General features: G+C 47.4%; 1 protein-coding gene across 1 annotated transcript in view; it reads right to left on the reverse strand.

Annotated features, from left to right (window-relative positions):
* Window positions 1-26,037, reverse strand: part of abcb6b (ATP-binding cassette, sub-family B (MDR/TAP), member 6b) — an 85,515-nt gene that overhangs the window by 51,708 nt on the left and 7,770 nt on the right. The window contains exons 3-13 of the mRNA XM_056288966.1: window positions 20,479-20,571; window positions 17,543-17,619; window positions 15,103-15,218; window positions 14,819-14,940; window positions 14,619-14,728; window positions 13,787-13,852; window positions 13,539-13,664; window positions 13,357-13,433; window positions 13,192-13,255; window positions 2,740-2,825; window positions 2,500-2,557 (exon numbers count right to left, since the gene is read on the reverse strand). Coding sequence (XP_056144941.1) covers window positions 2,500-2,557; window positions 2,740-2,825; window positions 13,192-13,255; window positions 13,357-13,433; window positions 13,539-13,664; window positions 13,787-13,852; window positions 14,619-14,728; window positions 14,819-14,940; window positions 15,103-15,218; window positions 17,543-17,619; window positions 20,479-20,571 — 995 coding nt within the window. The remainder of the gene's footprint in view (window positions 1-2,499; window positions 2,558-2,739; window positions 2,826-13,191; window positions 13,256-13,356; window positions 13,434-13,538; window positions 13,665-13,786; window positions 13,853-14,618; window positions 14,729-14,818; window positions 14,941-15,102; window positions 15,219-17,542; window positions 17,620-20,478; window positions 20,572-26,037) is intronic.

The raw sequence follows: 26,037 nt of genomic DNA on the forward strand, positions 1-26,037 counted from the left end.
TTCCATATGGGGTGCGTACCAGCAGACTGGTCATAGTGCCCCACAATGACCCCTATTCAACACCTAAAGTGCCTACAATGGGCACGTCATCATCAGAACTGAAACATGGAGCAATTTTTTTACATCTTGTGGTTCGGCAGGGTGCATGTGCAACATTTACCTGGGGAAGAGATGGCACCAGGGTGCACTATGGGAAGAAGGCAAGTCGGCGAAGGCAGTGTGATGCTCTGGGCAATGTTCTGTTGGAAAACCCTGGGTCCGGGCATTCATGTGGACGTTACTTTGATACGTACCACCTACCTAAACATCGTCACAGACCAGGTACACCCCTTTATAGCAACGGTATTCCCTGACGGCAGTGCCCTCTTTCAGCAGGATAATGTACCCTGCTACACTGCCAGCAAAAATTGTTCAAGAATCTTTCGAGGAACATGACAAAGAGCTCAAGGTGTTGCCTTGGCCTCCAAATTCCCCAGATCTCAATCCAATCGAGTATCTTTGGGATGTAATGGAAAATCAAGTCCGATCCATGGGGGCCCCACCTCACAACTTACAGGACGTAAAGGATCTGCTGCTAAAGTCTTGGTGCCAGATACCACAGGACATCTTCAGAGGTCTTATGGAGTCCATGCCTCAGTGGGTCAGAGTGAAGTCAAGTCAAGTCAAGTCAATTTTATTTGTATAGCCCAATATCACAAATTACAAATTTGCCTCAGGGGGCTTTACAGAAACACAACATCCTGTTCTTAGACCCCCGCATCAGATAAGGAACAACTCCCTAAAAAAGAAACCTCAGGGAGAGCAACAGAGGAGGAATCTTTCTCTCAAGACGGACAATGTGCAATGGAAAAAAGTGCAGAGCTGTTTTTGTGGCACAAGGGGAACCTACACAATATTAGGCAGGTGGTTTTAATGTTTTGGCTAACGGGTGTATGTATGTATGTGTAACGATCACGGATAAATAGACTCGCTAGCTCTTGGCTAAAGGGTCGGACCCTTTAATCGACTGGTTAACGTTGTCGCCCATGGTGCGGAAGATCCGGGGTTGCGTCCTGGCTGCGGCGGTTCCTCAGCTGCCCGCTGAATTCTCTACACCGGTGTAAGAAGTGGGATGGGGAGACAGTGAGGCCATCGGAAGCGCGTCAGACCTTTCAGTCGACTGGTTAGCGCAGTCGCCCATGGTGCGGGTGACCTGGGTTCGCGTCCCAGCTGTGGCGGTTCCCGGCTGCCCCCTGAATTCGCTACATATGTATGTATGTATATAGATGAGCGTATGCATGTATATGCAAGTGAAGTATTCAATTTTGGCCTTAGTTGGCTTCTCATATTCCTCCCTATCAAGGATGTGCACATACTCATCCTTGAAAGAGTGGCCACTGGCCTGTAGATGGGTGTAGACTGTGGAGTCCTGGCCTGTAGACGGTGTAGACTGGAGTCCTGGCCTGACATATTAGCTCTCCTGTGTTGTGCCATCTTCTTCGCCATAGTCTGTTTGGTGTCACTAATGTACAGGTCAAGGCAATTCTCCACCAAGTAGTGACGTTTCCAGCAGACAAAGAAGAGCTTTAATGCTGAAAACGTCACTACGTACATCATTAAATGTTTATGGGAGCATTATCTAGTGTTCAGACTCTATCTATCCGATAATGAGTCAAACCTTAAGTACTGATCAGTATGTGTTGGTTTCTGGTAAACATCAACAATCAAATTTCACAGTGTAAGAAGGCTACCCTGTCATGTTCCACATCCTTCCTGGTGAACTTGATGTGGTGTCCACAGAGATAATGTGGTTGGTGAAATGTGCTACATCCTGAGATTTAATTTTAACCCAGGTGTCGTCCACACATCTGAACCAGTGGCTAGGTAGTGTCCCTGGATAGGACATCAGAGCCTCTTTTCCACTTCCTCCATACAAGTTGGCAAATACAGGTGAGACTGGGGAACCCATTGCACACCCATGTCTTTGCCTATAGTACTGCCCCCTGGAGGTGAAGTATGTGGACTGAAGACACAGTTTCAGGAGCAGACACACTTGGTCAGCACTAAGGGTGGTCCTATTGCTAAGGGTGGGGTCGTCCTGTAATTTCATACGGACTACCTCCACTGCTTCATCAACAGAAAGGCACGTGAAGAGAGACGTCATGGTTGGGGAACATGGTTGGGGAGACTTACAGTCAGCTGAGAACCGATGAAATCACTAAGATGAGTGATAAAATGTTTTCCCACTACACTTTATGTCCAGATTAACTGAGTCAACTTTCTGGGATTTCAACACCTGGATATTGAGCACGAATAGAGGCAGAACACTCTCCACTTTGGAGGCCACAACACAATGACATTTACAAACTGACAACACAAAAGCGACGGCTAACAACACAACAACATATCAAACCACGACACATCAGCATTAATTCAGGCCTGTAGCAGGCAGCAGGTTTGGGAAGGGCTTTATGAATGAAAGAGAAGAAGAAAATAGTTCCTGATGTGTGTCCAACGTACCAACGCCACCGTCTGACCCGGCTCCACAGTGAACGACAGCTCCTTTAACACCTCCGTCCTGCAGACAACAACACTTCACTTCATTCGAACTAATACGTTTCATCCATTCATTCAGTCCTCATGTGAGCTCGGAAACACCGAGGACAGGAGCCTCTCCCGCAAGTGTGCTGAGCATGCACCACCAAACACCGCAGCAAACATGTGAAGGTGTGTGGAGATGTGTCTGGAGGGAGAACCCACCCGGGGACGAAGCTGAAACTGACCCGGTCAAACTCCACCCGGCCTGATGCAAAAACCAGATCCCTTGCTTCTGCACAATCCTGGACCTGAAAGACGAGAGAGAGAACATGATGGATGATGACTTAATGTATACTGTTTTTTGTGTGTGTGTATGTGTGCATGTGTTTCAGAGAGAGACAGAATTGTGATTCTGAGTGATATATAGATATTTATACAGCTAATGAACCACTTGAAGGCTCTCTGGACTACATGAAGAATGGACCTGAGAGTCTCTCTGGAGGTGTTCATGTCCAGTGCTGTTCACCTGCTGTCCAGATTAGAGGATTTACAGACAGACAGACAGACACAAGATAGATAGATAGACAGATGGACAGACAGAAAGACGGACATATCGACAGACAGACAGACAGACAGACAGACAGACAGATAGACAGATAGATAGATAGATAGATAGATAGATAGATAGATAGATAGATAGATAGATAGATAGATAGATAGATAGATAGATATAGATCGGTACTCCTTTCCTCTTTTCTTTCTAACTCCATCCTCATATACACTCCTTTCATGTCGATATTCTCCTCCTGTCCTTGGCATATTTCCATCCCTGTCTGTCTCTGTCTGTCTCTCTCTCTCTCTGTCTCTCTCTCTCTCTCTGTCGGAGCGTTACAACAGAGCTCTAATGGGTTTTGTGGATATTCATTTGGTCGTTTAACATATCAAGAGCTGTTGGAGGGTCTGTGAATGCCGACCACGCCTTTTCCCACAGACACACACTGCTTTACTAACGTCAGAGCCCTACACACACACACACACACACACACACACACACACACACACACACACACACACACACACACACACACACTGAACTTGTGGTTCTTGACTACTGACTGGGTCACTTGTTTACTTAAATAGGAAGTAACGTTGATGAGTATTTCTAATCAGGACTCTCCACGTTTGTCAGTCAGACAGACACAGACAGACACACAGAGACACTCAGACACACAGACACACAGTCAGTCAGACAGACACAAAGTCAGAGACACACACACAGACAGAGACAAACAGACAGTCAGTCAGATGGACACACAGACAAACCAAACAGACACAGTCAGTCAGACACACAGACAGACAGACAGACACACAGTCGGACTTGCTCGCTTGCTGGTTGTTCATCGTGCCCGATGATGACCATCTTCTCCTATTTGTGGGTCCTTTGGTGGCTGAATAGTCCGATCCTGGATGCACAGTTGCGGTTGCAGACCGGGCATGTAAAAGTGGTGCTGGAGGGGGCAGGGGTAGCTTTGCGAGCATGCCTCTTCGCACACTTTGCTACACGGTGTTGTGTGCGCTGGTTTTCCCTGTACTTCACTCCCTTTGAGACATGAGAGCGCCAGGTTGTGCGGTAGAAAGCAAGTTCCTCCAAAGAAGAGGGATTGATCTGGCATCTTTTCAGTGTGGTCTTCATTTGGTCTTTGAACTGCTTCTTCTGCCCACCAGCCGTGCATTGACCAAGGCGTAGTTGGCCGTAGAGGACTTTACGTGGGAGCCGTTCGCTGGGCATGCGAATAACATGCCCAAGCCACCTGAGTTGATGGTGGTTTAGGGTACACTCCACGCTGCAGCTGCCTGCCCGCTCCAACACCTCTGTGTGTGGCACTCTGTCCTCCCAAGTAATGCCAAGGATCCTCTGGAGACATTTTACATGGAAGGCCTCCAGGCTTCTGAGATGGTGGCTGTAGATGGTCCATGCCTCACATCCATAGAGTAGTGTGGAGATGCACACTGCCCTGTAAACAAGCACTTTGGTGTGGACATTGAGGTTGCTGTTTTGGGAAACCCTTCTCCTTAGATGGCCAAAAGATGTTGAGGCTTGTTTGAGGCTGTGCTGAATCTCATCGTCCATTGTGCAGGTGTCGGATAGCATACTTCCCAGATATTTGAAGGCAGGAACAGTGGCCAGTTGTTGCCCTTCTGCTGTGAAGGTTGTTGGATGGCTTGGGAGGCCAGCCGTCAACTGACAGATTACCTCCGTCTTTTGGGTGTTGATAATCAGTCCCATTCTCCTGTATGCAGGTACAACTGCCGACAGAGTGTTTTGTAGGGCTTCTGGTGTGTGAGCTACCAGAGCACAATCGTCGGCATACTGTAGCTCAATAATGGTCTCAGAGGTCAACTTGGTGGTTGCCTGAAACCTCCTGGTGTTGAATAGATTTCCATCAAGCCTGAAGTCAATGGTAACTCCAGCCTACTTCTCCAGCCTCCTTCGTAACAGTGTTGTAACAGAGACTAAGAAGATATTGAACAGGACTGGGGCTAGCTAGCACACAGCCTTGTATGACTCCAGTCTGCACACCAAAGGGCTCAGAACTGTGGTTCCCCACTACCATTTGGGCCACCATTCCTGAGTGAAACTGTCCAAGAATGGTAAGAATCTTGGGTGGACATCCAAATTTCTTCAGGACTTGCCACAGCAGGGCCCGGTTAACTGTATCAAATGCCTTTGAGAGGTCTATGAATGCTATGTATAGATCCTTGTGCTGTTCTCTGCATTTCTCCTGGAGCTGGCGTGTCACAAAGATCATGTCAACGGTCCCTCTATCCTTTCGGAAGCCGCATTGTGACTCTGGTATGACCTGTTCGGCTATTGCGAGTGTTAGTCTGCGGAGCATGATCTTGGCTAGAACCTTTCTAGCAATGGCCAGCAGTGAAATACCCCTACTGTTGGAGCAGATGGATTTGTCTCCTTTGTTTTTATAAATGGCCACAATGTTGGCATCTTTCCACTGTTGGGGGACACACTCGCGACTCCACACCTCAAGGATATAGAGATACAGTGTCCTCGTACAGAGGTAGCCTCCTTCCTTGAGGATTTCAGCTGGAATATTATCAGGTCCAGGGGTTTTGTTGCTTTTCAGGGTCTTGACTGCATGTAGGATTTCCTTAAAAGATGGTGGGAGGTCTAGGTCTTGCAAGGTAGGCTGTTCAGGCAGTTCTGCCAGTACAGTTGAGTCCACTGGGGTGGGCTGGTTGAGCAGGGTGTTAAAATGCTCGGCCCACCGCTCCACTAACAGGGCCTGATCCTTGATGAGAGTTGTTCCATCAGCAGACCTAACAGGTGTCAGGGAGCAGTTTCTGGGGCCATAGATGGTCTTAACTGCATCATAGAAACCATACATGTCGTTCCTGTCTGCATGAGCCTGGATTTCATTGGCTTTCAAAATCCACCACTCATTTTGCAGATTCCGTAGAGTTGCTTGGGCCTCAGAGCGGAGGTCTTGCCATTTTTTCTTGAGAGGTTGGGATGGTGGGTTGCTGAGGGCGGCTCTGTGTGCCTTATGTATGTTGTCCAGGAGGGTGGAGATCGTTCCGGCATTGTCATCAAACCAGTCCTGATGTTTCTTGGTTTTGAAGCCAATGGATTGGGCTGCATTGTCAAAGAGGGTGGTGCTCAGAGAGGTCCACTTTTCATCCATCCCAGACTCTGAGTTGATCAGCTGTTCAATGTCAACTAAGTTGTCGGCTAGAGAACGACGGAAGGTGTTTCGGGTGTCGCTGTTGGGATAGTCTGGCGCAGTGGAGTGGTTTCTTTTTTGGCCCAGATTGGCGTCTCAAGGGTCGGACATGCACTCTGACTTTTGTCAGGATCATACGGTGGTCTGTCCAGCAGTCTGCTCCTGACACACAGACAGTCAGACAGACACACAGAGACACTCAGATACACAGACACACAGTCAGTCAGACAGACACACAGTCAGAGACACACACACAGACAGAGACAAACAGACAGTCAGTCAGATGGACACACAGACAGACACAAATTCAGACACACAGACAAACAGACACACAGTCAGTCAGACACACAGACAGACAGACACACAGACAGACAGTCGGACAGACAGTCAGACACACACAGACAGACAGACAGAGACACAGACAGACAGACAGACAGACACACAGTCAGTAAGACAGACAGACAGTCAGACACACAGACAGACAGACAACAGACAGACAGACACAATCAGAGACAAACAGACAGACAGACAGACAGACAGACAGACAGAGATAGACACACAGTCAGACAGACACACAGACAGACAGACACAGACAGACAGACAGACAGACACACACACACACACACACACAAACACAGACTGACGACACCAAAAACCCCACAGTCAATGCCAGGTGAGGCAGCCACCAGACCTCCCTCGGTGTTCTCGGCACTGCCGGTCTGCATGGGCTAGCAGTTATCTTAGCCTGCCCCGCTTCCGCGTCTTGTCAGACCATCCTTGATGCTACCTCCTTGGTCGCAGCTCCAGACAAAAGAAAACTGAACTGACAGTTTTCCTGGTCGACTTTCTGCTTTTTCGCTCAGGCCATGTTCTTGGTTTAGGACAGTTATTGTCTGTAACGAAGCTGGTGAGTGGCTCCATCTAGTCAAGGACTGCAGACAGCGTGGAGTACATCTTACATCTATGCACGCTCTATGGCATAGGTCAAGTGTACGGTGTGGGTTGAGGTCAAACTAAAGTGGCGCAGCACGCACTTTATTTCACATGTTGCGCACTTTATTTCACGTTATGACAGGTGCATTAGTGCTAATGGGTTAGCGCGGGCCAGACATTTGACTCTCGCGGGCCAGACCTGGCCTGCAGGCTGCTTACTGGAGTTCAGGGTTGTATGGTTTGGAGACAGTGACACTGGTGAAAAGACAGGAAGTGGAGCTGGAGGTGGCAGAGATGAAGATGATAAGATTTTCATTGGGAGTGATGAAGAAGGACAGGATTAGGAACGAGTATATTAGAGGGACAGCTCAGGTTGGACGGTTTGGAGACAAAGCAAGAGAGACAAGATTGAGATGGTTTGGACATGTGTGGAGGAGAGATGCTGGGTATATTGGGAGAAGGATACTGAATATGGAGCTGCCAGGGAAGAGGAAAAGAAGAAGGCTAGTAGTAGTAGTAGTAATAGATGGATCCAGTAAAATGTGACAGCCGGTTAAGGCTCTGAATACTTTATTTTACTATTATTTATTATCATATTTTATTGCAGGGCTTCTCAAAGTCTGGACCTTGGTCCCAATCTGGACCCAGTCCATACCTAAGAATCAGAATCAACTTTATTGGCCAAGTGTGCTTATCCATATGAGGAATGTGACTTTGGTTTACAGCAACTTCTAGTAATTACATACATCACTCACACACAAAAGAGAAAATATACAAAAACAAAACAGAAAAACAGAAGAAATAAATGGAATAATAAATAGGATATGCCCTGTGTGATGACCTGGCGGCCTGGCCAGGGTGTCTCCCCGCCTGCCGGCCAATGACTGCTGGGATAGGCTCCAGCATCCCCACGACCCTGAGAGCAGGATAAGCAGTTCGGATAATGGATGGATAAATAGGATATATACCGGATTGGTCATGGCCCGGGTTACCAAAGACCACCACCGGTACTGTTGGCCAGCAGGGTGCCAGTGGAAACTATGGTACTGTTGGGTGAAGGAAAAGGAGAGGGGGAAGGCATGTCCAGAGGCAGCGGGAGAGGAAGAAGGGTAGGAGTGTGTCACATCCCTGCCTCGTCAACCCTGCCCTCGTCAAGCCGCTCCCACTGCCTTACCTAGCTCATCTGGTTCATCGACCTCACCTGGAGCTCTCCAGAGCCCAAACCTGATCTGCATCTCCAATCAGGCCAATCAACCCATCTCAGCCAGGATAAGAAGCTGCTCTGCTCTCCAGACGATGCCAGATCGTTGAACCACTTCAAGTGCGTAGACGACTCTAACTCTAGTTTTGAAACTTCTTTGACCAAGCCTAATCCCTATTTCCCTCTGCCTCTAGTTAGACCTCCCTGCCATTGCCTGGACCGTGCCTGTACAAATCCCACGACCCTACCAAGCCCACCGCCGGTACGGGAACCACGCCCCCGCTAAGCCAACCGCCTGTCCGAGAGCCTTGTCCCTGCCTAAACCCGGCAGACAATAAACGTGCCTCTTTGGCCCCCCCCGGCCCCCATCCTGTCTCTCGTTCTGCTTTTGGGTCCTACGCCTGGTAGCCCTGACAGTGTGAATGTTGGCACTATGACTGGTAGAGGGAGAGAGCTGGCTGATATGATGGAGAGAAGAAAGGTAGGCATACTGTGTGTGCAAGAGACCAGGTGGAAGGGGAGTAAGGCCAGCAGTATCGGAGGTGTGTTCAAACTCTTCTACCATGGTGTGGATGGGAGGAGAAATGGGGTAGGGGTAATTCTGAAGGAGGAGTATGACAAGAGTGTGTTGAAGGTAAAGACAGTGTTGGACAGAATGATGAGTATGAAGCTGGAAATCGAAAGTGTACTGATGAATGTTATCAGTGCATTTGCTCACAAGTTGGGTGTGAGATGGAAGAGAAAGAAGAATTTTGGAGTGAGTTGGATGAAGTGGTGGAGAGGGTACCCAAGGAGAGAGTGGTGATTGGAGCAGACTTCAATGGACATGTTGGTGAAGGGAACAGAGGGGATGAGGAGGTGATGGGCAGGTATGTTGTCAAGGAGAGAAATGTGGAAGGACGGTGATGAATTTTGTGAAAAGGATGGAAATGGCTGTGGTGAATACATATTTCAGGAAGAGGGAGGAACACAGGGTGACGTACAAGAGTGGAGGAAACTGCACACAGGTGGACTATATTGTATGTAGAAGGCGCAATCTGAAAGGGATTGGAGACTGCAAGGTAGTGACAGGGGAGAACGTAGCTAGGCATAGGTGGTCTGTAGGATGACTTTGGAGACCAAAAAGAAGAAGCGAGTGAAGGCAGAGCCAACGATCAAATGGTGGAAGTTGACGAAGGAAGACTGTTGTGTGGAGTTCAGGCAGGAGTTAAGACAGGCACTGGGTGGTAGTGAAGAGTTGCCAGATGGCTGGGCAACCACTGCAGAAATAGTGAGGGAGACACCTAGGAAGGTACTTGGTGTGTCACCTAGACAGAGGAAGGAAGACAAGAAGACTTGGTGGTGGAATGAGGAAGTGACGCAAAGAATATAGAGGAAGAGGTTGGCAAAGAAGTGGGATAATCAGAGAGATTAAGAAAGACAGGAGTACAATGAGATGCAGCGTAAAGTTAAGAGATAGGTGGCAAAGGCAAAGGAAAAAGCATATGGTGAGTTGTATGAGAGATTAGACACTAAGGAAGGAGAAAAGGACTTGGCTAAACAGAGGGACCGAGCTGGGAAGGATGTGCAGCAAGTTAGGGTGATCAAGGATAGAGATGAAAATGTGCTGACAAGTGAGGAGAGTGTGCTGAGAAGGTGGAAGGAGTATTTTGAGGGGCTGATGAATGAAGAAAATTAGAGAGAGAGAAGGTTGGATGATGTGGGGATAGTGAATCAGGAAGTGCAGTGGATTAGCAAGGAGGAAGTGAGGGCAGCTATGAAGAGGATGAAGACTGGAAAGGCAGCTGGTCCTGATGACATACCTGTGGAGGCACGGAGATGTTCAGGAGAGATGGCAGTGGCGTTTTTAACTAGATGGTTTAACACAATCTTGGAAAGTGAGAGGATGCCTGAGGAGTGGAGAAGAAGCATACTGGTACCAATTTGCAAGAACAAGGGTGATGTGCAGAACTGTAGCAACTACAGAGGTATAAAGTTGATCAGCCACAGCATGAAGATTTGGGAAAGAGTAATAGAAGCTAGGTTAAGAGGAGAGGTGATGATCAGCGAGCAGCAGTATGGTTTCATGCCATGAAAGAGCACCACAGATGTGATGTTTGCTTTGAGAATGTTGATGGAAAAGTATAGAGAAGGTCAGAAGGAGTTACACTGTGTCTTTGTGGATTTAGAGAAAGCATATCACAGGGTGCCGAGAGAGGAGGTGTGGTATTATATGAGGAAGTCGGGAGTTGCAGAGAAGTATGTAGGAGTGGTGCAGGATAGGTATGAGGGAAGTGTGACAATGGTGAGGTGTGCAGTTGGAATGACAGGTGGGTTCAAGGTGGAGGTGGGATTACATCAAGGATCAGCTCTGAGCCCTTGTTTGCAATGGTGATGGACAGGTTGACAGATGAGATCAGACAGGAGTCTCCAGGAGTCTCTATGATGTTTGCAGATGACATTGTGATTTGTAGCTAGAGTAGGGTGCAGGTGGAGGAGAGCCTGGAGAGGTGGAGGTATGCACTGGAGAGAAGAGGAATGAAAGTCAGTAGGAGTAAGACAGAATACATATGCGTGAGTGAGAGGGAGGGCAGTGGAATGGTGAGGGTGCCAGGAGTAGAGGTGATGAAAGCATATGAGTTTAAATACTTGGGGTCAACAGTACAAAGTAACGGGGAGTGCAGAAGAGAGGTGAAGAAGAGAGTGCAGGCAGGGTGGAGTGGGTGGAGAAGAGTGTCAGGAGTGACTTGTGACAAAAGGGTACCAGCAAGAGTTAAAGGGAAGGTTTACAAGATGGTTGTGAGACCAGCTATGTTTTATATCTGGAGACAGTGGTACTGACAAAGACAGGAGACAGTCATTTGTGTAGAGGGAGAAGAGTAGAGGGGAGAGCACACATCCCTGGGGCCGCCAGTGCTGATTGTCCAGGCGCTGGATGTGATGTTCCCCAGCCTCACCAGCTTCCTCCTGTCTGTCAGGAAGTTTTTAATCCACTGGCAGATGAAGGCTGGTACAGTGAGCTGGGTGAGTTTAGAGTGGAGGATATCTGGGACAATGGTGTTGAACGCTGAGCTGAAGTCCAAAAACAGGACCCTTTGCATAAGTCTCTCGTGAGTCGAGGTGTTGGAAGATGTAGTGCAAGCCCATGTTGACTGCATCATCCAATGACATGTTTGCTCGGTAGGCAAACTGTAGGGGTCGAGCAGGGGGCCTGTGATTTCCTTCAAGTGGGCCAACACAAGTCTCTCAAAGGATTTCATGACCACACACATTAGGGCAATGGGTCTGTAGTCATTTAATCCTGTGATATGAGGTTTCTTGGAGACAGGGATGATAGTGGAGCTGTTTCAGCTTCAAGAGGGGACTTCACACAGGTCCAGTGATCTATTGAAGATCAGTGTGAAAATGGGGGTCAGCTGGTCAGCACAGACTTTCAGACAGGAGTGTGATACGCCATCCGGGCCCGGTGCCTTCCTGGTCTTCTGTCTCTGGAAGAGCTGGTGCACATCCTCAACACAGATCCTGAGTGCGGATGGGGGTTCGGTGGGGAGGGGAGAGGGGCCAGCAGGGAGTGCAGTTGGTTGTGTATTGTGGCTGGAGTTGAGGGTTGTTAAAGTTTGATTATTTACAGTAAAACCAATTAGGTCGTCAGCCATTTGATGGTTCCCTGGAGTGTGGGGATAGTCTCCTGCAGTTCGTAATGTCTTTTAAACCACTCAAAACTGATGCTGGGTCATTGGCAGAAAATCTGTTTTTCAACTGAAAAGTTGAAAAACAACTTGAGTAACAAGTTTGAGAACACCTTCTTTAATGTGTTACTGGTCTGAGTTTGGATGTTTTAAGTCGACAGAAACTAAAGCAACAGAAAACACAAGACTATAAATACAGTCAACTTTAGGTTTACATACATCAAAAAAGACATTAAATGGTTGAAAAAGACAATTTTCAATTAATTGTTTTTTCAAGGTTTCATCCTTTCAGGTGAGACCTACTACTACTACTTTTGGTTCTCCCGTTACGGGTCACCACAGCGGATCACCCGTTTCCATCTCTTCCTGTCCTCTGCATCTTCCTCTGTCACACCAGCCACTTGCATGTCCTCCCTCACCACATCCATAAACTTCCTCTTTGGCCTTCCTCTTCTCTTCTTTCCTGGCAGCTCCATATTCAGCATCCTTCTCCCAATATACCCAGCATCTCTCCTCCACACACGTCCAAACCATCTCAATCTTGCCTCTCTTGCTTTGTCTCCAAACCATCCACCCTGAGCTGTCCCTCTAATATACTCGTTCCTAATCCTGTCCTTCTTCATCACTCCCAGTGAAAATCTTATCATCTTCATCTCTGCCACCTCCAGCTCCACCTCCTGTCTTTTCATCAGTGCCACTGTCTTCAAACCATACAACATAGCTGGTCTCACAACCATCTTGTAAACCTTCCCTTTAACTCTTGCTGGTACCCTTCTGTCACAAATCACTCCTAACACTTTTCTCCACCCACTCCACCCTGCCTGCACTCTCTTCTTCACCTCTCTCCTGCACTCCCTGTTAATTTGGACAGTTGACCCCAAATATTTAAACTCATCCACCTTCTTCACCTCTACTCCTTGCATCTCACCATTCCACTGTCCTCCCTCTCCCTCACACATATGTATTCTGTCCTTCTACTGACTTTCATTCCTCTTCTATCCAGTGCATACCTCCACCTCTCCAGGCTCTCCTCCACCTGCACCCTACTCTCATTACAGATCACAATGTCATCTGCAAACATCCCTTTCAGATGAGACCAATAAGTGTAATTTAATCCCGTCCTGTTCAATACCTCTCTGTCTTCTGTCAGCAGACTCAACATGTTCTCCATGTCCACAAATGAACTCTGGATCAACCTGAAGACACACAACATGACAATATGATTAAATATATGATATAATAGTATTATTTACAATACACAAAGATAATTTAAACTAACCTGTTGTGTTAACCTCACCTGTAGTAGGTGCCAAACCAGTTCAGAGGAGTGTACAGCTGGATGATGTAGGTCCCAAACAGAACATAGTCACCAACCTGAGACAAAGCATGAAGGACAGGGACTGAGCTGCCAATCTTCATATTCTACTCTGCTGAGCTCTACTTTAGCCTGTTCAGCTCTCTGGTGGTGTGTCAGCGTACCTGGAAATGTCCGTCAGCGACCAGGTGAGCACAGAGCAGAGAGCCAGCCAGCAGTCCTGATCCAATGATGATGTTCTGAGTCTGGTTTAACAAAACCAGAGAGGCACTGCTTCTCCACTCACTCACCTGTACAACACACACACACACACACACACAGTAATAGTCACATGAGCATGCTGAGGGGTGAAGGGACAGTAGAATCCAAGTAGTTGTATGAGATTTTAGGTGGAAACTTGTGTAACTCGTGCCTGATATTTTAGAATGGCCTCCTCAAAGCAGCGTGTCTCGTAGTCCTCAGCATTGTAATATTTCACCTGGAAAGACACACAAAGCCGTGAGTCATTTACACTGATGTTCTGTTTCTATGTGTGACTCGTCAAGATAAATCCTGCGATTTATCTTCACAGGATTTATCTCTTTGTCTTCTGTAATGTTCATTCATCCATCCATCCATCCATTATCTGAACCGCTTATCCTGCTCTCAGGGCCGCGGGGATGCTGGAGCTTATCCCAGCAGTTGCCTTTTCTGGTTTAATTTCTTTGTAAGGCACTTTTTAACATTGTTCTAGAGTGCTATATAAATCAAAGTTATCATCTATCTATCTATCTATCCCATCCATACACCAACCCATCTATCTAGCTATCTATTGTAACGTGTACGGCTAACGGGTTGGACCCTTTAGTCGATTGGTTAACGTTGTTGCCTGCGGTGTGGGAAATACGGGTTCGCGTCCCGGCTGTGGCGGGCCCCGGACTACCCCCCGAATTCGCTACATTGGTGTCAGAAGTGGGATGGTGAGACCGTGAGGTCATCGGCAGTGTGCGCGCCCAGAGGCGTGAGGGAGCTGATATGCTGAAGCGTGGGGACATGCTTCCCGAAGGAGGGGGGTAGTGTAACATGCACGTATAAATAGACACTAACGAGTCGGACCCTTTAGTCGACTGGTTAATGCTGTCGCCCGCGGTGCGGGAGATACAGGTTCGCGTCCCGGCTGTGGCGGTTCCCACGGCTGCCCCCCGATTTCGCTACACTATCTATCTAGCTAGCTAGCTATATTTACCTATATCTATCTATCGTACCGTCTCGAAGTTGAGCAGAGAGTCGATGGCTCGGGACTTGGTGTTGTTCTCCTCTGTGTTCATCTCTCTGCGGTACTTCACCCTCCACTCTGTGATGAGGACGGTGGAGGCTGAGGATGCAAAACAACACTGTTCATCTGGGATATACTGTGTGCGTGCGTGTGAGTGTGTGTGTGTGTGTGTGTGTGTGTAACACTCACTGAGGTAGAGGGCCATGCAAGTGAGAACAATGAGTCCGAACCAGGAACTGAAGTACGACACAAAATAGATGATGGCAATGATGATGTCACATATGGTAGGAACCACACTGAACAGGATGTAACTAGAGAGAGAGAGAGAGGGAGACAACTAGATTCAGCTCCATTAAAACCAGTTTTGTATTTTATCTGTCCACCTGCTCTAGTCAGCTTCTAATTTAAAGTGATTTAAGTGATAAAAGAGCTTTTATGTTCACATTGCATTACATTCTCCTGTCCTGTGCTACCTCAGCAGGTTGTTGATGGAGGAGGTTCCTCGCTCGACGCTCCTCAGGACCTCACCGGTGCGTCTGTCCAGGTGCCAGTGAAGAGACAGACCATGCAGGTGAGAAAACAAACGCACCTGAAGTATGGAGAGAGATATGACTATATTCACATACACACAATGACACATGCACCGTGGTACTATATCTTACATCCTTATAAATCACATCACTGTCTCTGTAACAGTCATGAAATTTCTGTATGTTTAATGAACTTCAAAAATAAACTGCAGGGGGAGTCTGGGTAGCGTAGCAGTCTATTCCATTGCCTACCAATACGGGGATCGCCAGTTCGAATCCCCGTGTTACCTCTGGCTTGGTCGGGCATCCCTACGAACACAATTGGCTGTGTCTGCGGTGGGAAGCCAGATGTGGGTTCAGGTCCTGTTCACTGAACTAGCGCCTCCTCTGGATGGTCAGGGCGCCTGTTCGGAGGGTGGGGGTGGGGGGGTGATAGCGTGATCGTCCCACGCGTTACATCTCCCTGGTGAAACTCCTCACTGTCAGGTGAAAAGAAGCGGCTGGTGACTCCACATGTATGGGAGGAGACATGTGGTAGTGTGCAGCCCTCCCCGGATCAGTAGAGGGGGTGGAGCAGAGACCGGGACGGCTCGGAAGAGTGGGGTAATTGGCCGGATAAAATTGAGGGGAAAAAGGGGGAAAAAATCCCCCCCAAAAAATAAAAATAAACTGCAGGGTGTCCGGGTGGCGTAGTGGTCTATTCCGTTGGCTACCAACACGGGGAAGGCAGTTCGAATCCCCGTGTTACCTCCGACTTGATCGGGCGTCCCTACAAATACAATTGGCTGTGTCTGCGGTGGGAAGCTGGATGTGGGTATGTGTCCTGGTCGCTGCATTAGCACCTCCTCTGGTCGGTCGGGGCACCTGCTCAGGGGGGAGGGGGAACTGGGGGGAATAGTGTGATCCTCCCACATGCTACATCCCCCTGGTGAAACTCCTCACTGTCCGGTGAAAAGAAGCGGCTGGTGACTCCACATGTATCGGAGGAAGCATGTGGTAGTCTGCATTTCTCCCCGGATCGGCAGAGGGGGTGGAGAAGTGACCGGGACAGCTCGGAAGAGTTTGGCCGGATACAATTGGGGAGGGAAAATCACAAAAAATAAAATAAATAAACTGCATCTACACATTTTGCAACAAATACACAATCTACACAAACATACACTTTTACACATCTTTCCCTCAGCTTCCAGTAGGCTCTCTTGTCTCTAAGGTGCTTTCTCTCCCCAGGGCACGTGGCAGGATCTCAATTTTATATGACCTTATATCATCCTCGGATTTGACTTCTCTAGCAGGGGTTAGGGGTAGTTGGGAACAGGAGCTAGAACGTGATGTGACAGATGAATGGTGGGACAGGGCACTAGCCAGGGTCAACTCTACATCCTCACGTTCCCGTTTAAATTTAATTCAGTTTAAGGTCTTGCATAGGGTTCATTTTACAAAAGCTAAGCTTTGTAGGCTGTTTCCAGGCGTGAGTGATACCTGCGATAGATGTGGCTCATCACCGGCGGATCATAGTCATATGTTTTTCTCCTGTCCAAAATTAGTTGAGTTCTGGTCCCTTTTCTTTAAGATGACAGGAGAAGCCCTCAAAATTACACTGGATCCCTGCCCCTTGATAGCCATCTTTGGGGTACCCCCTATGCCAACCAGTCTTACCAAGGAAAATTCTGATGTTGTTGCTTTGCCTCACTCATTGCCCATAGACACATTCTGTTACAGTGGAAAAGCCCAAATCCACCTTCCGCTACCTCCTGGTTAAAGGATTTAACGTAATTTCTCCCATTAGAGAAGTTGAAGTATTCTGTACGAGGCTCAACTGCTAAGTTCTACAAAAAATGGCAGCCTATTGTCTCATATGTAAATTCTCTTACCTCTCTGGACCCCAACTGATTATCAATGAATCCATTCCTTGGGGTGGGCATCCCGAGCATCCTTTTTATTGCACTGACCTCCCTACTTTATTTTATTTCATTTTATCAACTCCCTGTGTGTGTGTGTGTGTGTGTATGTGTGTGTGTGTATGTGTGTGTGTCTTATTTACTTACTCAGTTCTGTGTGTGCATTATTTTTTTTTCCTTCCCTGTTTTCTTTAAGAATTTGGGATGGTGGGAGGTTGGAACAAGGTGTTATTGTAGTTCTCTGTTCTAACACACCAAATAAAGGGGGAAAATGTTGTGAAACACTGATCTGTTGTTTGTGTCTAACATGTATGTAACACTGGTTTCCAATTAAAAAAAAACATACTTTTACACATACACAGTGAAATAGTGTTAATGTGTGAAATAAATGTGTCCAGCAGGAGGATTAAAAGAATACACACAAGCACAAGGAATTAGAGATAGATGAACTGAGAAACAGAGTGAGAGCAAGAGAGCTGTAGTACCTGAACCAGCCTGCTGGTGTGCTGCTGCACCTTGATCCACAGGAAGTGACGCACATCACTGACAAAACCTGATGTACCTACAGAGACACATTGTTTTCATGTTAATACACACACACACACACACACACAAAAACAGTAACTTTGGGCTGGTGTAGGTGGAGAGAGCTAGCAGCATGTGGCTAGTTAGCAAGAGCCCCGGGATAGCTGATTAGCTCAGAGAGTCGACAGACAAAGGGAACGGGATTTCCACACTGCTACTTTATTCTATCATGCATAACATCGACCATACAATGCCCGGTTTCCACGACACTATGTTCACCGATCACACATGAACAGTAAAACACAGAAATCATAACCTGCACCAACTTATTACGGTGAAAGTTCATTCTTGTGGATGTCGGTCGAAGCAGCACTGACAGCGGCTCTACTCTAGTGCATCACAACAAAACAAAAGGAGACGCCACAGCTTGAGAAAGAGAATTAAATGCAGGGCTCGAATTGAGGTGGTCTGGGGGGGGTCTGGACCTCCCATAACGAACAAGGGACCTTACATAAGGACGGAAAAATTAAGCTTGGGGGGGGTTGTAATATGAATAATGACAATAAATTATCAATTATTTTTGGGGCATATTGTAGCGGTTCTTATTTGGCATATAGCCATAAATATGTGAACCATGCCTGTCTTTATGTTGCAACGGTACCTCTGTTCTGCCTACGTGGTCACAGTCAGACCGGGCCCTCTGGAACACAAATGCTGACCAATCAGATTCCTTCTAGGCAGCACAGTCACGTCACGAGCGGGTACAAATACAGCCCTCTGCTCTGTCTCCCGCTCCACAATTCCAGGTAACGACTAAAGTTAGCTAACAAAACATGTGAATTGTGATAGAAGCTCCAGTAAATAGTTTCAGTAAGTATTGATATCACATATTGTAAAAATAATTATTTCTCCTCGATATTGCTGCAATGTTAACTATGAATGAACAGAGTTGTGATCTTAGTCAATGGTTGTTGTTTTTTTTGCTCTAAACTAGCTAGTTAACATTATCTAGCTAGCTGATGCTGTTTTGACATTGGCCATAATGTTATGCTAATGTTACTTGTCAGAGAATGTTCAGAAACGTCCAGAACCGTGTTAGCTAGCTAGCTAATGCTGCTAGTGTTGTGTGTGCCTAACATTATCATGGACATTCTATTTACTAACGATACAAGAAATAATCGAGAAACTAATGATCTTTTGCAGTTAGCTAGCTGTGCATTTGTGTGATCAGAAACTAAAGGTATCTATCGATAACATTAGCTAGCTAACTAGCTAGTTAACTAGCCAGGTAACGTTAACTAGCACAGTCATATCACAAGTGGGTACCAATACAGCCCTCTGTCTCCCGCTCCACAATGAACGTTACAGGTAACTGATCAAATGGACCCACTGGACCAAATGGACCCACTGATGAGCAAGAGGATGGAGAAATTGAAGCTGCAAACCGACCTCAAGAAGCTCCAGATTTATCGTGGCAGCCTGGAATCCTTCAAAGCTAACCTGGAATGCAAAGCCTCAGAACTGAACAAAGAGATTGAGGCAACCGGTCACCATCTGGAATCTGTAAATCAGGAGAAGGAAAAACTGCAGCACATCTTGAAGAACCAGAAATTTACCCCATCTGATGTAGAAAGGATCAAGAGAGAAGAAGGAGCTGCAGCAGACAGTGTCCAGTCTCACCAAGACCATGGAAGAGGCACAACAGCACATGTGGCATGAAGAGATCATGCTTGCCAAAGTCAAAGAGAATGCAGAGCTGAAATTAGTGAAGTACCATAAACTAGCCCGCAAACTAAAGCTGATCCCAGTATCTGCAGAGAAAGAAGGCGGTCATGATTTTGAGATCAAGAGCTCCCGACTATGGACCCAGGAGTATTGTCCAGCATAAGACACAAATACAGATGCCTCTGAGAACACTGATTGGCAATGTGGAGGAGGAAAGCAGTTGACTAACCAACATGACGCTTAATCTAGAGGAGTCTGTCGAGCAGGTGAAATCAAATATCTTGGACAAGTCGAATGACCTGAAGCAAATGCGAGAGCAGATTCGCAGGCTTGATGAGCGACTAGAGCATGACATGCAGGAGCTTGTGCTTGAGGAATAGAAGTGGTCAGCAGAGGTGGACTCAGTTGAGAACCATCAGATGCTTCTAGAAAAGAAAGTACACTATGGCTATGACAAAGCTTTACAACAACTAAAGGCAGCAGAGCAGCAGTACCACCTGGTGCTGCAGGAAACCAATGACGAGAGGCAAACAGTTGTGAAAAACCTCGCTTCTGTCTTCACCACTGCTGCCAACCACCGGTTTGTTGTGAAGAGATCCCTGGAGGAACTTCACAGCAAAGTGCAGCGTCTCTGCACAAAGGCAATAGAAGAGGAAGGGGCTGAAATACAAAATCTCCGCCAAATGGCAAAGGCCTTCTTTCAAAGGCACAGAGCTGCACTGGGGAGGCAAGCACATTAATAATCTGAACAGACATTGAGAAGCACCCCTAGGTGTGTAATCATTCCTGAATCCCTCTCGCCCTTGGGTTTTGTCATCAATTTGACCATTAAAGTTTGATAAATGAAAAAAAAACCTGTAGCGCTGTTTGGCATTGCAGCACTACTATATTTATTTGTACCAGACTCTGACTGTTACAACACACACACCCTAGGACAGGGGTGGGCAATCTTATCCAGAAAGGGCCGGTGTGGGTGAAGGTTTTTGTTCCAACCAAGCAGTTACACACCTGATCCCACTAATCAACCGGTAGAGTCTTTGCTGAAAAAAATGGATTAGGGGACACAAGTGTGTAATTGCTTGGCTGGAACAAAAACCTTCACCCACACCGGCCCTTTCTGGATAAGACTGCCCACCCCTGCCCTAGGGCCTAAGCTGGGAAGGCGACGTACCTGCCCCTCCTCCCTGGAGGAACTTGAGGAGCGTGTAGAGACACACGGTGGAGACCAGCGATGTCCAACCAGCTCCCGTAGACAACTCGTTGACTGCACAGACGGACAGAGAAACAGAGACAGAGAAACGGGTGTCAGAGAGGGAGACTTGCTCCATTTACTGTATCTCCTCTGTCGCATCCCCCCCCCCCCGAAAGACGGCGCGGCGCTTGAGCTGATGATTTCAGATGTGTTGGAAATCCCAAAACCAACGTAAGAGCGACAACGACAAATATGCTAGCGAGCGTTAGCATCGCCTCGCTAGCTCACATTAAGCTAACGCTAACTCGCCAGACAAACGGTAGGAACGAGTTCTTCTAGTTCAAAACTACTTTAAGACACAAGCCGTATATTAATATTACAGTATTACAACCGAATACTAACCTTAACGTATACTAACATTAATACGCTAAACGTTCCGCGCTTCCGTTTCGCCGTTCGCGCTTTTCTCGCGCTCGCGGTAGGAACTAGGTAAGGGTCAGCGAGCAGCTTTCAAAATAAAAGCCCCTCCCCCAGTCAAAACAGGAAGCTTAAAACAGGTCACATACGTAATAAAAGCAACGAAAACGACTGTTGGACGGGGCCGTCTCTTCTGTAGAGCTGAAACATACACTGGGGTATTTACATCTTCTGCTTCGTTTATTTATGTTTGACCGTTTTTTTCTCTTTTTACTTTAAAATCTTGGCACAATGTTGTTCGTGACACATTCATGTTAATGAAGCATTTTAAAATGAACTGAATGGACGGTAATTCACTGGAGCGACAGACAGGCAGGCAGGTACACAGGCAGGCAGACAGGCAGGCAGAGAGGCAGACAGACAGGCAGGCAGGCGGAGAGGCAGACAGACAGACAGGCAGGCAGACAGACGGTGTGTGAGGTCACAGGCTGAACCGTCAGTCTTTCTGTCAGCACACACACACACACACACAGGTTTACATGAAGTAGGGGATCTCAGCTGATCCCGCCCATCATGTAAACCTGTGTATTTTGGGAGGAGCCCAATTTTTTTTTTAAAAACGTCACTGGACATCCCTTCCTATGTACAGTGTCCCTGTCTAAAGGCGGTCCAGCATGTCCTCTTTTCTATTCTGTCTTACCCATCTATCAGACTGGCTCATGTCCCCCCCCCCACACACACACACACACATATCTACTGTCTCTGTAACACAAACTCGTTCTTTTTCACATTCATTTCCATTTTGAGCCGATACTGGGAACCGGAGGAAGAGGAGCAGAGGATAAAGACGAAGAAACCTCAGAAGGATGGAAAGAAAGAAAGAAAGAAAGGAAAAAGAAAGACAGAAAGCAACAAAGAAAGAAAAGAGTGTTCTGCTTACTAACAGGGTCTTGGTGGATTGTGGGTGAGGGTGAGGGGGTGGGGGGGGGTAAAGGGTGAGGGGGTTTAGTGGGGAACTTTGGCACCATGGCTGTGGGGACCCGAAGACAAAACCTTCGCTGTAGCAGTGTGTTAACTTTGCAAAAGAGGCCGCTAATGCCTGCTAAGTATGACTGGCAGGAGGGGTGACCTCCCATACACTCCCTTACCCCCTACACACACACACACACACCACACATAGAAACACACAATAGAGTGCTTGAGTGCTCGCGCTCTCGCTCTCTCTCTCTCTCTCTCCCCCACCAGAGTAACTTTCATGTCGCTCCAGGAGCCAAACGGCGAGTTCTTCTAAATGAATCCTGTCAAGAGAGGAGTGACTTCCTCTGAAGAGTGTTGGTTAAAAAGCCCCCAGTCAAACAAAGTACAAAGACTGTGAGGAAGCATAAACCCTCCCACAGTTCCCAGTTCATGCAGTCCTGGAATATCAGAAATGAACCTAGACACTTTTTTCAAACCGTTCACGTGGACTATTCCACATCCCTCCCAACAGAGGCGGTAACGGGACTGCGTAGTGATGCCCGGGCTTCATTAACCTCCATACAAATTATTTCAGTTACATTTAATGTCAGGTTGGTTTAAATCACATGCCGTGAAGAACGTTCAAAATGGACACAGGAGTTCTCTGGACCTGCACTCGCTTATTATGTGTCGCATTAAACGGTACTCAGGTTAAATAGATGTCAAGTGATACATTTGTATGTGTGTGTATGTGTTTATGTGTCAGAGTGTGCGTAACCACTATCACAATAAACCCGTTTAGGTCATCAGCCAGTTGATGGTCCCCTGCAGTGTGTGTGTGTGTGTGGGGGGGGGGGGGGGGTTCTCATGTAGTTGGTAACGTCTTTCAAACCTCTCCAGACTGATGGTGGGTCGTTGGCAGAAAACCTGTTCTTCAACTTTTCAGAGTAGCACCTTTTTACCACTGTGAGCTCCTTTGTGTGTGTGTATTTCTGGCTTTGTTGTACCAGATCCTAGCTCCTGCCCTGTAGGCTTCCTCTTGGGCCTGACGAAGCTGCCCGAGTTTTGCTGTGAACCAGGGCTTATTGTTGTTGAAGGTACAGAAGGTTTTGGTGGGCACACGTGTCCTCGCAAAAGCTGATGTCAGATGTCACAGTGTCAGTAAGGTCGTCCAGGTCTGTAGATGCAGCCTCAAACACACTCCAGTCAGTGCAGTCGAGGCTGGCCTGGAGCCCCAGTTTTGACTCATTGGTCCCATTTCCTCACAGTTTTAACCACAGGCTTTGCAGATTTTAGTTTCTGCCTGTAGGTTGGGATCAGATGAATCAGACAGTGACCAGAGAGTCTCAGGGCTGCATGGGGAACAGAGCGATAGGCATTCATTCGTTCATTCATCTTCAGCAGCTTCTCCAGGGTGGGGTCATGGTGGCAGCAAGCTAAGTAGGGCACTCCAGACATCCCTCTCCCCAGCAACGCCCTCTGGCTCCTCCTGGGGGATCCCAAGGGTTTCCCAGGCCAAATTGGACATGTAGTACCTCCAGCGAATTCTGGGTCTACCCCGGGGTCTCCTCTCAGTTGGCCGTGCCCGGTAAACCTCTAAAGGAGGTGCGAAGGAGGCATCCTAATCAGATGCCCAAACCATCTCAACTGGCTCCTTTCGATGCGAAGGAGCAGCGGCTCTACGCCGAGCTCCCTCCGGAAGTCCGAGCTCCTCACCCTATCTGTAAGGCTGAGTCCAGACACCCTACGGAGGAAACTCATTTCAGCCGCTTGTATCCACCATCTCACCCTTTCGGTCACTACCCAAAGCTCATGACCATAGGTGAGGGTTGGAATGAAGATTAGCTGATAAATTGAGAGCTTTGCCTCCCGGCTCAGCTCCCTCTTCACCACAACGGTTCGGTACAACGTCCGCATTACTGCTGATGCTGCACCAACCCACCTGTCAATCTCCCACTCCATCCTACCCTCACTCGTTAACAAGACCCCGAGATACTTAAACTCCTTCACTTGAGGCAACAACTCATCCCCAACCCGGAGGGAGCAAGCCACCATTTTCCGGTAGAGAACCATGGCCTCAGACCTGGAGGTGCTGACTCTCATCCCGACCATTTCACACTCAGCTACAAACCGCCCCAGTGTGCGCTGGACGTCACGTTCTGATGAAGCCAACAAAACCACATCATCTGCGAAGAGCAGAGACGCAATTCTGAGGTTCCCAAAACGGACACACTCCTCACCTTGGCTGCGCCTTGAGATCCTGTCCATGAATATCACAAACAGAATCGGAGACAAGGGACAAGAGCAATAGGCATCCTTTAATATTGTGTAGCAATGATCCAGAGTGTTTTTGTCTCTGGTGGGACATCTAACATGCTGTCTGTATTTTGGCAGGTCGTGACTGAGGTTTGCTCTGTTAAAATCCCCAAGGATAACAAGTAGGGAGTCTGGATGTTCACGCTCCATGTTTGTAATTTGATCAGCAGGTGTCTAACGCCTCTTTAACACAGGCCGGGGGTGGATATAGACCCCGACCAGAATAAATGATGAAAATTCCCACGGTGAATAGAATGGCTTACAGTCAATGAAAAAGGTCTCTAAGTGAGGGCTGTATGACTTCTTCAATACTGTGACATCTGTACACCACCCTTTGTTTATGTAGAAGCATATGCCACCACCCAATTTTTTTGAAGTTGAAAGGGACGGTGGTGGTTGTGAATGGGAGGACGCTAATGAATGTGTTGGATGTGCCTGAGAGAGTGTTGAAGGAGGTGGAAAGAATGGTGAGTGATTTTCTGTGGGATGGGAAGGGAGTTAGGATAGCAAGGGAGGTGATGGAAAACGAGTATGAAGATAAAGGGTTGAAGTTTATCAGTTTAGGGGTGAAAAAGAAAGACTTGGGATGAAAATGATAGTTGGATGTTTATGGAAAGCGGTTTTAAGGGAGGCAATTTAAAAATGTGGTGGGTGGGGGGAGATTGGAGTATATGCAGCTGAAGAAAGGTATGTTGAGTGGAGTGTCCGGGTTTTACAAGGAGGTGCTGGGAGCGTGGGGTGAGTTTGTGAAATGTGTGCAGTATGAATGTAAGAATGTGAAGCAGGGGACCACAGTTTATAACAGGGTGACTTGGAGAGCGGGGTTTAGGAAGATAAGGGATCTAGTGTGTGAGTATGTACCAGGGTTTGGGAAGATAGGGGATCTAGTGTGTGAGTATGTACCAGGGTTTAGGAAGATAAGGGATCTAGTGTGTGAGTATGTACCAGGGTTTAGGAAGATAAGGGGTCTAGTGTGTGAGTATGTACCAGGGTTTAGGAAGATAAGGGATCTAGTGTGTGAGTATGTACCAGGGTTTAGGAAGATAGGGGATCTAGTGTGTGAGTATGTACCAGGGTTTAGGAAGATAAGGGATCTAGTGTGTGAGTATGTACCAGGGTTTGGGAAGATAAGGGGTCTAGTGTGTGAGTATGTACCAGGGTTTAGGAAGATAAGGGATCTAGTGTGTGAGTATGTACCAGGGTTTAGGAAGATAAGGGATCTAGTGTGTGAGTATGTACCAGGGTTTAGGAAGATAAGGGATCTAGTGTGTGAGTATGTACCAGGGTTTGGGAAGATAGGGGATCTAGTGTGTGAGTATGTACCAGGGTTTAGGAAGATAAGGGATCTAGTGTGTGAGTATGTACCAGGGTTTAGGAAGATAAGGGGTCTAGTGTGTGAGTATGTACCAGGGTTTAGGAAGATAAGGGATCTAGTGTGTGAGTATGTACCAGGGTTTAGGAAGATAGGGGATCTAGTGTGTGAGTATGTACCAGGGTTTAGGAAGATAAGGGATCTAGTGTGTGAGTATGTACCAGGGTTTGGGAAGATAAGGGGTCTAGTGTGTGAGTATGTACCAGGGTTTAGGAAGATAAGGGGTCTAGTGTGTGAGTATGTACCAGGGTTTAGGAAGATAGGGTATCTGGTGTGTGAGTATGTACCAGGGTTTAGGAAGATAAGGGATCTAGTGTGTGAGTGTGTACCAGCGTTTGGGAAGATAAGGGATCTGGTGAGTGAGTATGTACCAAGGTTTGGCAAGATAAGGGATCTAGTGTGTGAGTATGTACCAGGGTTTAGGAAGATAAGGGATCTAGTGTGTGAGTATGCACCAGGGTTTGGGAAGATAAGGG

The sequence above is a fragment of the Lampris incognitus genome, chromosome 11, assembly GCF_029633865.1.
Source record: "Lampris incognitus isolate fLamInc1 chromosome 11, fLamInc1.hap2, whole genome shotgun sequence".
Taxonomy (NCBI): domain Eukaryota; kingdom Metazoa; phylum Chordata; class Actinopteri; order Lampriformes; family Lampridae; genus Lampris; species Lampris incognitus.